Source organism: Caloenas nicobarica, chromosome 6, assembly GCF_036013445.1.
Source record: "Caloenas nicobarica isolate bCalNic1 chromosome 6, bCalNic1.hap1, whole genome shotgun sequence".
Lineage (NCBI taxonomy): Eukaryota > Metazoa > Chordata > Aves > Columbiformes > Columbidae > Caloenas > Caloenas nicobarica.
The window spans coordinates 24,838,498-24,851,650 of record NC_088250.1 but is presented as its reverse complement, the minus strand read 5'-3'; the positions used below and the strand labels follow the sequence as shown (position 1 = coordinate 24,851,650).

The window sequence follows — 13,153 nt, the reverse complement described above, 5'->3', positions numbered from 1 at the left end:
CTCAGCAAAACATGGCAATCATCTTCAGTCTGTTGACTTCAGAACTTGATTTCATTGTTTAAAACAGTATTCAATATCAGTCACATCATAAATTGGTTGCATTAGCAACCAAGAAGCCTGGGGACTAGCCATTTGCTATGACCCCTGTCTAGTCTTGGGATCCCAGAATGCAAAGGTCCATTCAGTTTGAACTGAATGAAACATACGAGTTTTATGTCATGTCGGCCTCCTTGCATGTTTTTTTAAAATCAGATGTCTCCGTTTCTGAAGAAGTGGCAGCTAAGGCATGTTAGCTATGAAACAGAAATTTCACAGAAAAGAAAACTAGGAGTCAGTATACAACAGGTCCCGTTCCAAGTAATCATCAAATTGTGCCAAGTCACTAATACTACTGTGTTGCAGAACACTGTAGCTTTGAAGTTGACAGTACAATGAAAAACACTGTACATAATTTGTGCTTTTCTCTCATTCCCACTGCACTGCAGCATGTGCAAACACTGTCCACTTGCCACACACCCAGCCTAAGAGGGCAACCACTACTGTGTGTCACACGGTCAACTGAAGTTTTGCCTTAAATAGCTTTACTGAAGGATCCTACAAATACCCCTTTTTGTCACAAAGAATGAAGAGATGAGCAGGTCACAGGTGAGGGATTGCAGAGGCAACCTGAGAAGCAACACTCTGTATTGGTCTGTACACTGACTCGATCTCTTTATGTATCAGAATAGCCTTGATTATCCCTATCCTAACTCTGCACTGTCTCTGTGTTCTGGCTCTTGGGTTGCTGCAGGCAGCTTGAACCCACTTGGGAATGTAACTCCTGTTACTATTTGTTGTAATTTTGCTCATTTCTATTACAGAATTCCTTCTGCAGTCTTTTTTAATTTGTAACTGGCTTTACAAGATGAAAGTTTAATAAATTATTGGATTGCACAGGCTGTATTCACTCACAGACATTGTCTGCTCATGTTAAGATGTTTACTCGGAGATCTAGCACTCAGAACTTTTAAGTGAAACGTAGGCATCAACAGCACGAGGCGACACTAGCCCTTCCCCTCAGAAGCAAATTTTGCCTTTGTGGTGATTTATAGAAAATAGTTTGCTGCTACGATGGGGAAGGTTTGTTTCCAGCTTCTGCTGCTCATGCTGGGGCTGCTCCACACCTTGGTCAGTGGGAGATGTCTCATGTCATTTCAAGGGACTGGTTCTGAGACTGTTACTGTGGTGAAAGCAGAGCAAGGAATGAATCATTACCAAAGCCCCAGTCTGCAGGATCAGCTTCATCCCTTCTCTTCAGCACCTCCAAAGTCACTAACAACAGAAAATCGCTTCCAGCTCAAACAAGCTGCCAGCTGCACTGCTATTACAGTAGCGTGACCTAGGCGTGGTGTTCACCTAAGAGCCTATGTCACCAAAGTGGTACATTTGGACTGGGGGCAGCTGAGCTGTGAGCAGCACAGACAGACTGCCCTTCAGCAGACAGAAGTTCTTTCAATCCATGCACAAGTATGGAAACCAAGCAGTGATGCATACTCCCCATTAATGTGCTCTCATATATCCCTTGGGCAGATGCTCTGAGAGCCTTGGGATGCTGTTCCCCAACTGTTCCCAAATTTTCAGTTCCTTCATCGTTATCACTTTGCATAGAACTTCCATGTCTATATTTGAGGCTAGAACTGCCTCTGTTTACTTCAGCAGTTGTTGCTTTTCTTTCCTCACATTCCTTTCTCTGTACTTCCAAAACCATGCCATCTCTGCCTCCTTTCTGCTTAGGAAGCTTGAAGTCACACACAGAGGTGACTTGTTTGGGCAGAGTGTCAAAACTAAACACAGGCTGCTTGGCCTACACATCTCTCCTGATAGCCCTCATGGGATAAAGCACCTCTCAGTCACATTGCGGTCTGGCATGGCATGTCTCCCCTACTTGTTGCCTGCTGGGCTGCAACTCACTGAAGCTGATTTTCTTTTTCTTGGTGGCAAACACAGACTCCAATCCCAGTCGCCATGGAGTAAAGCAGGAGCTATCTAGCCAGTCTCCCCTGTTTGCAGCTGCTGAATTTCAAACTCCACTTGCATCATCTAATACATTACTATTGTAACAACAAACATGCACCACTGTAGGTGGTGCACAAATTAATTTATGACTTCAGTTGCAGTGAATAACCACCTAAACCAATGGCCAGCTAATGCCATTCTCCCACTCCCATTCTAATATTATGGCCCTGTCAGTGTGATGTGCAGTCCCTTCTGGCATTCACCCCAGGATTTCTCTATTATTTAATTCAAATTTGTATGATCTAATGTTAATTTTATATGAAACAGTTTAATGCCAATGGATGTTAGCATTAGGCTTTGGAACAGGGTACAATTTATAATTGCCATCTACGCAGTAAACATAAAATGGTTTATACACAAAATCAAAGCCCCTGTTAAGTTATATCACAAGCACGTGTCTAATTATTAAAACAGTTCGACTGTAAAGTTCAACTGTTTATTTACTAATTGTTCTAAAACACACATCCTTTCCCTATGTAGGCTGTACATTCCATCATTACTTGTACTTTAAAAACGACATGCTCCCCTTGGGCATTTAAGCAAATACCTCATACGTGAATTCCAGCCCCCACTGTAAAATATAAGCTCCTAAATCCATGGACTGCAAATCTGCTAAGCACTTGTCCACATTTTATACCAGCAATTCCTGATATACACGTTGGCCCTATGCCACTATCAATGTACAGGTGATTGTCGAGAACTCCATTACAAGTAGAATTCACTTATTTCTACCCACTTCTTAAGAGCTGCTCTTCAAGCACAGCTGCATGCCGGCCAGATTTTAAACCCCAGCAGGGAGGACTCCATCTCACAGTGCCCGCATGGCTTGGGCAGCCTGGCCAGCTGCAGAGCACAGCTGGCTGGTGGGCAACCCAGCTCCTTCTCCTAACATTGCACATCTGTGGCAACCCACAGCCCCCAGGCGCTGCCCCTCCAGCACAGTGGTTGCCTCGGGCCTTCCCTGAAATGCTGCGATAGCTCAGAATTACCAATGCAAACACATGCCCTTCCTGTAAAACCAGGCACCACTGAATCCTGTGCAACTCTTTCTCAAAAAGTGACAGCCCATCAGTATAAATTCAAGTGGTTCTGTAAAAAGTTAGGCACTGGGCACAGTTTTTGCAGCAATACTCCAATAACGCAGCAGATGTGTTCATAGGAGCAACTTACCTGTCTTGCCTCTGTGTCCTGCTGCAGCACCAAGCTGAGGGAGGGGAAACTCAGCTGTCCCTGGTTGTGCCTCACCAGGGTGTGCCCACAGGCAGAGGAGTATTTAAAGCAGGAACCTTCTCCTCCCCCTTTCCCCAGGATGGCTGTGTCTTGGTAAGTCATCCTTGCTGAGCAAAGAAATGCAGAGGAAGGCCTGTGTTCCAGCACGTAGAAGCAGAGCTGTTCCTGCAAGGTGAGGCTGGTGTGGGGTATAAAGGTGCTGAGTCTGTGTGGTCGGAGAAGCCCTGGTTGCAGAAGGAGGAGAGGTAGAATGCAGGGGGACCCCTGGGGCTGGAACAGGAGAGCCTTGGCTGCTGCCTGCAGCAAACTTCTCCTTGTCGCGCCATGCATGCTTGGGCTGGGGTGCAGAGCTGCTCTCTCCCTGGGGTTTGGTGCTTGTAGAGGAGGGGACAGACCCAGCTGTGCAGGGGCTGTGGTGTCGTTCTGCCTGTCCATGCTGCTGCTGTGCCCCGGCCCTTCCCCAGCCCGCCGTGCCGTGGCTGCTGGCAGCGCTCGTCCCCTGCCTTTCGTGGCTGTGCTCAGCTGCTGCTCTTCAGCAAGTGGTGCCTTCTGGTCTCCTTTCCCAGCAACTTGCACTGGTGTAAGGCTGCCTTGTTTGGTTCTCATGTCCATGATGGCAGGTTCAGCATTTGGGGACTTATTTATCAGTGCTGCTAAGCTGGTGTGAGACAGAACAGGTACAAAGCAGAATGGTGGCCACAGGAGACAATACAAGATGAAAATTTCAGGAACGCCCCAGCCCTTTCCCTCCAAGTAGCTCATGATCCAAGCCCTGGGTAACTGTGCCCTCCTGTTATTCACATACAGGTATTATTCACTCCCACTTGATACAAGATGCTCTTTAAACACCCAGATCATGCTTAAGAAAATGAAGACATTTTAATGAAACAGAAAGCAGTTCGGTTGCCAATGGGGATGACATTCAATCATGCACATTCATGAAATCATCTCAACCAACTACTTTGTTAAGTTTAATTTGAATATGCATACAAGGCTTGCTAGGTTTTACAGAGTATCAACACCAAATTTTTGTATAATTATCTGTTCTGTATCATCTGTTAAAAGGGAACTGTGACATATGACATCTGAAAAGAGAAGTTTAATAGAAAGCAGTAGTACTCTTAATATCAATATGACTGCCCTGAGATATGCATACAGAAAAACATCTTTGCTCTCATTTGTTATAACAAAAAATGTGCTCATAAAGGGCCAGCATAATGAAGAAAGCACAGTTTGCAGTAATTATTTTGTATCACTGAAATTCCACTTTCTTAAAAGCCACCATGGAGTGAATTATTCTATTTATGCTGAAAAGGAGCAAAGCTAACAAACAGCTGTGTTTTGTTTATAATTACACTCTCTTCTGCATTAGTAAATAGAAATCTGAAAGGACTTACAGTCTGTGCTGCATTACTGTGTAATCAGAATAAAAACCTTATCTAGTATCCTCCCCTACCTGCCCAAATCTGTTAAAAATCTTAGTTACTGGCAGATAAATATCATAAAGAAATAAAAACAAGATAGCAGCATTTTAAAATGGCATTTATGCTATGCACCATTTGCAAGTTAATTTGCTCTCAACAGAAAATTACCTTTTTTAGTGCTTTGTCAACTCTCATCTTAAAACTCTTCAGAAGTAAATGGGAAAGGTCCATTAGAGCAACAATTGAATTCTTCTCTCCAGTAGCTAATCTCTTGTTTTTCCTAAGATTAGTTCTTTAATATTGCTCATAGTACTTGCTTTAAAACTGTGCAAAGTCTGTTTAATTTGGTCAATAAGAACTTTATGTACTTCTTGACAACAGAACGAATTTGACTCACTTTTATGAACCTGGGTGTTACATATCCCACTGTGCTCAATACACACAACAGTGGATGCAAAAAGGGCCCAAATGGTAATTTTATCTTTCAGCAACAAAAATTGTAGTGTCTGGTCTTTATTTGCATCCACACAAAAAAATACCACTGATGGGCTATGCAATTTACTCCTTCCTTTCAAAAACATTTAGATGTGTAACATATGTCCAGAGCAACAAGCAGATGGTGCGTTTGATTTAAAGAAAGAGGAAAAAAAAAAAAGAAATACAATAAATGCATCAGGCCCAAACAGTGCTCATGCATAAGCACTTGTGGGTTGATTTCCATGTAAATTAAGTTACTGATGCAGAAACAGTGTTAAAATGCTGGCTGACCTAGTGGCAGATGAGGATTAACCTTTTTGTGACACAGTCTGCAAAGACCAGGCAAAATTCAGGAAGAACCAAAACCCAAACCGAAACTCACCCTGAGAAGAGCTCATTCCCACAGAAATTCCCCCAACAAGAGGGAGGCCAATGAGACAGAGTTTCACAAGTCAAGCTGTAAGTGTGCAAACACCCTTGTGCATTTACCTGAAGGTGAACAGGTTTTGCTTAGAGTCCAGCAGACTGTGCTGTGAGACGAAGGTGTTTTAGGATGTCTTCCCACCTCTGTTGCTCTGGGACCTGGGAAAAGCACACCATTTCTGTGCTTCTGTTTCCCTGATCATCTTCAGTTTTCAGATTAATGTTTTTGAAGCAGATGACCTCGTTTGTAGTCTTGCATAACAGGATGTTTCTCCCAGCAAGCCATTACTGTAGCTAATAATAATGCTGCCCTTTGACCAGCAGCTGCAGATTTTGGAGATCTGGAATTCAGAGTTCAGATGATACTTAAAATGAATACATTTCATGCTTTAATCGCAAATGTTACATGGCTGAAAAGTAAGAAGGAGTTATGTTGGGAGCCCTTAAAAACTGCTTTGGAGTGAAGATGGGCCACAAGGTGCTAATGAATTACATCTTGATTAAAAAAAAAAAAGCACAGAGGAATGTTCCCTTTCTGTGCAAACCCAAAATCAGCTTGATAACCGGTATAACCATGTTCCATGATAAAGTATGTGTTCAGCTGCAGAAAGAAAGTTACTGGCATTCTTTTTAAATACATCAAAGACTTTTATTACGTCTAAAGATTTCTTATTGTGGTAGCACTTGGTTATCTGCTTTAATTGTGATCACAGCCCCTGTGTTATGTGCTTTTTTTTAATCTAGTGATTAAATGACCTGTACCTCAGCTGTGATAACTGCTTCCACAGAAATAAAACCACAGTGTAAGCAGTTTAGTCTTTTATTTAATTTTATTCTTTCAATAAAATACTGCTAAATAATCTATGTATTTCAAATAAAGTGGGTTATTCACCTGCACTAAGGCAGTTGTGCTTACTCCAATAAGAATTACCAGCAATAAGACAAGCTGGGTATGATGAAACGAACATGACAAATAGGGTCTTAAAATTATTTACATCATTCATAAGAATAAAATATACATTTTAAATTTTTTTTAATAAAAAGCATATATTCATGTGTCTTGGAGAGTAGCATTTTACTAATTTCCATTTTCCATTCCAGATTTACACCTAAAAATGCTCTAAGTATAAACATCTATAAAACTAGTAAATCTCAACGCGTAAGAATTTGTAAAGAATTTTCTCCACTTTTTGTTAGAAAATGACAATAAGCAACACTGCTTTTTTAATTTTTTTTAGTCTGTTAAATTAGGAGGCATTTGGCAAAGCACTTAGGTGTATAAACTAAACCAGAAGATGACAGGAACCAGGCTTGATGACATTTCAAACACTTCTCATGCCAGGGTAAGTTTAAGAAGTGGGGTGAGGGTTATTTTCATTACACAGTAACTAGCATCATCATAACTACTTTTTCTACAAGTTGCCTTAAAAAGGAAATGTGCACAATTGTGCCCACAGAACCAAATCAACACCAGAAGTGCTCACTGCTTTGCTCAGCAAACTAACCCAATGGTTAATTTACTGTGTCCCTTCAGGCTGCTGTTTTAACAGGCTCTAAAGCGCTATCTACAAGAAATTGTCTTTTTCTCAATACAAATGATAAACACTCGCTTATCAAAATAGTGCAAACAGGAACAAAGAAAAGTGCTGTCAACATAAGTAAACTGCAGAGGGAAAAAAGGTGGTTGAACATCACGACCTCACACTGTTGCTTCAGAGAAATCAGTAGTACTTTTCTCAGCATCTCAGACCAAATGTATTTTGATTTACTACATCATACCACCATTACATGGGGAATGGATGTGGTCTTTTAAATATCCTCCTTCATAAAGGCAAATGTGCCTGTTCTTTGTACTGTGCATTAAAGAAGTCTAAAGACTTTTTTCAAAATGTTAATTGATCACATCATTGGAGCAATTAATATATATGATTTGGTCTTCCCTTTCTCCCTTTATAGCTTGCTTTTTTGGAGTGCATAGAAAAGGCCACAGTGACACATCACATACAAAAATCAAGTTTAAATTTTACATAAAATACTCAAGTATTTTTAGCATTTATGTACACAAGTTTATTTACCATACATTCTTTCTCACTCTTTCCTTAGGTATATCTTTGTCTTGTTTCTTGGACAGATGACATATTTCACCTATAAAGTTGGGCATTTAACCCTAATATAAATAAGAGTAGTAGTGGAAGTAAACATCAGGAGGATCTCATTACAGAACAAGAACACTGTCACTGCAACACTCCTGTCCCTGGGTGTTGCAGTGCAACAGACCATAAAATGGAGCAGGTCTTTTCTGTGTTTTGATCTACGAGAAAATCACTTGGGTCTAATTTCGGAGTAGTTCGAAAGCATAAGACAAAATGTGGTACATATTTCTCTAAATACTACTCTAACTGCAGATTTCTAATATTTAATTAATGGTTATGTCCAGATACTGATTTTCATTGGAAACATTCCTGCTATTTGTGCTTTCAAAACTTTGTGAAAGCAGCTGTGAAAAGAAACTGAACCATTTACCATTTTTATAGGCCTCAGGCTTTTAATATATGTGGAGTTCTGCTTGTGTTTGCAGTTAGCCCTCAATGGGTATTTTTGTTAGCCTCACTACTACCTTCAGGGGATAAGAGTAGTGATCTATCAGCTTGCCACAGTCTCAGGCTTCAAATATTGTATGTTTATTTAATTTACTCCTAGCTGGTATGGTTTTAGTGCAAGGTATTCCCCATAACTCTCTGATCGAAAAGCACAGTCTACATTCTAAGGAATGAGGAATTCTTCTCTCACCACTATAACATCATTTTTTGGTGTCTCTTTTGGTGGGGGGAAAATCACAATATGATGTTCTTCCACTATAACAAGAAAATTTAAAATCTAGTTGGATGGGAATTCATTACTTGTCTGGTAATTCCCTTCTCCCCTGCTATATCAAAAGTTATAACTGCATATTATAAAAGTTGCTACACAAAGACAGTTTGTCTCCTATTTATCATCTTTGTGTTAGCTTCTACAGGATAACTCAATCTAGCAGCAGAGCCCTTGTAGCCTGTAAAATGGTACGTCATTTGGCATGAAGTTATTGATGGATAATTGTATGAAGTTACAGAATTCATGTAGCAATTTTGAGTGCATTCATTAAAGGCAATGTTACATGAAGTACTGTTGGCATTAATTATCCCATTAAAAACTCTTTCTGGTAAGAAGAGAAAATACTGTAAATTAAAAAAACCTCATAGAATTCTAGAAACCCTGCACCTTAAATGGTTTAGGCCAAATGTAAATAATTACCATGGACTTGAATAAAAATTGCACTTGTATAAAAGAACAAAATTTAGCCCCCATTAATAGCCTTCTTATTACTTTTCCAAAAAGAAGTAACAAAGCGTCAAGTAGTTCATTCCTTTTGGCTTCACACAGTGAAGTTCATGCTAAATTGCCCAGAAGGAACAGTTTCTCAAAAGCTCTCTTTTGTGAACACATCATCAGTTTCATCATCATTCAGCCCTCTTTGGTAGCGTACTGAAGAGAAGGCACTCCAATGAAGACGCTGCTTCTTGAAGAGATACCACACTAATCCAGCAAAGAAGACCAAGATAATTAGCAAGGCAAATGCTACAGCCACCCCAGTATGATTAGAACCTGTAACAGAACAAAACACCCATGGTTATTCTTTAAGAGTTTTGATAAGAGTATTTTGTCATGGGGTTGATGCTTAAGTAGCTACACACTACTACTGCATGCGTGTAGTTGAAGTTCAGACAAACTGCTGCCTTATATTAATAATCTTCACATCATCAAGTGTGAAGTTATGTTGCCATATGAATCAGCATCTACTGGCTTGTTTTGATAAGTCTGTTAGCTTCCTAATTATACTTAGGTTGGAAAGAAACCTGTGGAGGTCAAAAAACCTGCTAGTAAATGCTGCACTCATTTTGAGGTTTGTATACTTTGGTAATGTAGTGGGTTCCTGAACTCTTTTAGAGTGGAAGGGAATGACACTTCCCTTGGAACGAAAAGATCTCATTGAGCTTGTCCTTAGCAGCATGAAGTTAAATCTATCCCTGTATTTCCACTTCAGTGAAAATGTATACAATATCAGGAAGATTCCATTGCTTCTGGGGAACTTGCTTGCTCAATGCTCCAGTAACCACTTTCTTTCCTATACAGAGCCAAGTATGAGGAAGTAACATGAGGCCTGAGTTTTTCTGGAGCTGCAGGGCAACGTTTTCAGAAGCGTCCTCAAGATTGAAAAAGAGTCTGCAGTACCTGCTTACTGGCATCTCCTACAAGCAGAAGTATTTCTCTTCCTACCTACAGACTCACCCATGGCAGATACCCTGTGGTAAGAAGCAATAGCAACTACTCTGTGCTCTCTTTTAAGTGGAAATTTCAGTTCTCTCCCTTACCCTTCAAGTGAATACTGGAGGCCAGGAGAAGTACATTCCCAGAGAATTTGTCCCTGAATGCAATTTTATGGCAAAACAGCAACAAAAGCCTCTTGCTTAGGCAGAGGTAGCGATAGGCTCTTTTCTGAATTACACTTTCATTATTTCAACACAGAATTTCCCCACCAAAAAAAAAATCTTGAATATAGTCACTACAAAATTAAGCGTCCACTAAAATCAGTATTTCCATACCTAAAGGAGCTTTACAAACCACTCTGCTTTGACTACGACTGCAGTCAACTTTGGACCATGTGCCAGTTGTGGACAGGATAACGCTGCATTTTTCATTGACTTCTGCAGTTTTATTTTCCCAGTTGACATAATTAACTGACGAGCCATCAAGCCAGTTCAGGGACTGATCTGTTGAGGGAAAAAAATATTGTTTAGTTTAGATGACCAAAACATGCTATAATGCTACACAATGTCATTGACAATTTATTGATTTCTTTATGTTGCTAAAAGAAACAGGGCTGACTATCTGTCCCATATATTAAAAACAATAAATATGAACATCACTTTCAGCCACACCTCCAGATCTTTAGCATTTGATGCATTTGCAGCTTAACCATTAGGCACCAGTGACAGTGTTGGGGAAAATGAGTTTCAGTGACTCCTGATTATTTGAAGTGTGCAACAGGAAGAGACGTAAGGTACAGTGAAGTCCAAAGGGCTTTATAATGCTACATGAGGGATTCCAACCTCAGGCAGGAGTTACTGTAGGCTTTCAACACTACAAAACTCTATTCTCATTTGAGGATTTATGCATTTTTATTTACCACATGAAATACTCATGCTTATACATAGTTGCTACTTCTTACCCTTAGAGCCCTGAGGAAGACCAAGCCATACGTTCTTGGTGATGAGATCATTTTCCTTTATGTGTGTGCTCACAAATGCATTTTCTTCAGCATCCACTATCGTCAGAAGGATTGCTGAAGGATCTAAAGGGAAGAGGAAACTGGTCAGAATTGCAATTTCAGAGATTTTTTGTTGTGCTTGTACATTGAGTTTTCTGTGGGAACAATTACTACAGGAAAAGATTTGCTGATCTGCGCTTGTAAGATCAGCTTAAAGTAACGTACAGAATAAAGACAAACCTCCCATCCCCTAAAATACAGCACGTTGTACAAGACTGGTTCAGATGAATGGTTATTCAAGCAGGTCATAAAATGGGAGTAAACTTACTGCAGCTGTGGACTACATACATGGAAGATATTAAAAGATATGCCACATTCAGAATTGCTAGTCTTGTCCAAGTAATAAGCCCTTTTCAAAAATATGGTTGAACAAAAGCTCATCACTTGCGAAGTCAAGTTAATTTTTAACTCCATCCCTCACTATGCCTCAGGTTTTTATATACAGTGTTACAGCAACTAAGGAATACGAGGGAGGAAAGGGTATACTGGAGACAGGCTCAGAATGTACCCTTTCTTTACAAGTATACGCAAATGAAAGCCAGAAGTTTAATTTAGAGAAAGATCACTTTCTCTTTCAACTACCAGGCCAAGGAGGACTCAACAGAAAACTGCATCCAGGACTGGGACTCCTTGCACCTCTTCTTTTTCATCCTACATAGCAAGTTCAACTTGACATTATAAGATAATTCAATAAAAGAAAGGTATGACATTCACTCCTAAACTAAGAAGGTGATTAAAAATTCTGTACATGAGACTGCTTAACATAATCTTCTGCAATACAATTCCCCACATAGCTAATCAAACAAGAGAGAAAATCCTTTAATTTGACATAAAATTAATTTTTAGTGACATTTTGTGCCTTAATAATACCTATAAAGTACATGCTTTGAATCATTCGATAGGTTAGCAAGCAGCTAACGCAAAGATATAATAAGAAACCACTGCTAACAGCAGTAACTTTATTATAAATAAAGTTAATTGTATGCAAATAAAGTGGTTTCCTCCAAACTGTAAGCCTTACATTTCAGAATCCTCTGTCAATGGCTATCTACATTTTACTTGCAGATATCTGTGTGCCTAACAATCTGTCAGCACACTGCAGTGTTTTATCAAGAACCATTATCAGCTGTTCAAAGACAAAGCTTGCTATTATTTTTCCTAAACTAAAGCAGCATAAAAGAAAAGCTGAAGTATAACCAGTGTACATTTTTTGGTTGTTGGGTTTTATTTCTTCTTGAATAGTTGACTAATTACAAGTTGTAATGTGATAAAGAGTCTAAACATACTCAGTTTCTGGCACACTTTCTTAGCTTCTTCCGCATTATATACTGAAAAGTTGTAGAATGCCATGTCGAATGCATAACAGTGATCCTTATACTGTAGCCATTGTAGGGAACCACTAATTTGCGGGCATCCAGGGGCTTTGCTCACTTGCTTTGACTGTAATTTTCTCTCTGCAAAGACAAAGAAATGGAGGTTATTTCTGCTGCAGGAGTTTATGCACAGTCTCTTTGTAGTAACAGGACAGTAAGTATTAACAACTTACCAAGAACCACGATTCAACTAACTTACATTCCTTCTTCATGTGTCATAGATGAATTTATTTAAAAACGAGCATAAGACAAGACCCAGAGGCTTGGGAACCATTTTTTCTTGCCTTTTAGGGGGTTTTGAAGTTTGTTGTATGTGTTTGATAGTGATTTTGATTCAGAAAAGATACATACAGTTTGATATTCGTATCACAAGTGATCAAAAAGTGACCAGGGTTGTTTAAGATTTTCACCTCTGAAATGGAGAGAATTAATCTCCCTTAAGTATTAAAAAGTGGTTTATTATTCCTGTTAGATAACTCTTCTTAAAGAGAGAATGATGTGTAGTATTTCATCCTCCGTATCTAATTCTAAATACATGTAAAGACAGAATATATAAAACAACTACAGAAAATATTAAAAATGACACTTACTGTTTGGAGGGCTATAGCAAATGGCACCTTCAGCAACATTTGTACATTTTGTACGGTTCCAAGATCCTTTAGTATCCAACAGAACACAGTTCTCAGTAGTATTTGAGTTTTCTAATTCCCAAGGGTAGTAGTCAAAGTTGCTTCCATCTGACCATTCAAAATTAGCTTCACTTCCCTAGTTAAAGAAAAAACCCACAACTTTTAAAACAGCATATG

The 13,153-nt window shown here is 39.5% G+C and overlaps 1 protein-coding gene across 1 annotated transcript in view; it reads right to left on the bottom strand.

Annotated features, from left to right (window-relative positions):
• Nucleotides 1–4,185: 4,185 nt before the first annotated feature.
• LY75 (lymphocyte antigen 75) overlaps nt 4,186–13,153 on the bottom strand; it is a 50,629-nt gene continuing 41,661 nt past the window's right edge. The window contains exons 31-35 of the mRNA XM_065637519.1: nt 12,938–13,112; nt 12,261–12,428; nt 10,876–10,998; nt 10,250–10,417; nt 4,186–9,251 (exon numbers count right to left, since the gene is read on the bottom strand). Coding sequence (XP_065493591.1) covers nt 9,067–9,251; nt 10,250–10,417; nt 10,876–10,998; nt 12,261–12,428; nt 12,938–13,112 — 819 coding nt within the window. The 3' untranslated portion in view covers nt 4,186–9,066. The remainder of the gene's footprint in view (nt 9,252–10,249; nt 10,418–10,875; nt 10,999–12,260; nt 12,429–12,937; nt 13,113–13,153) is intronic.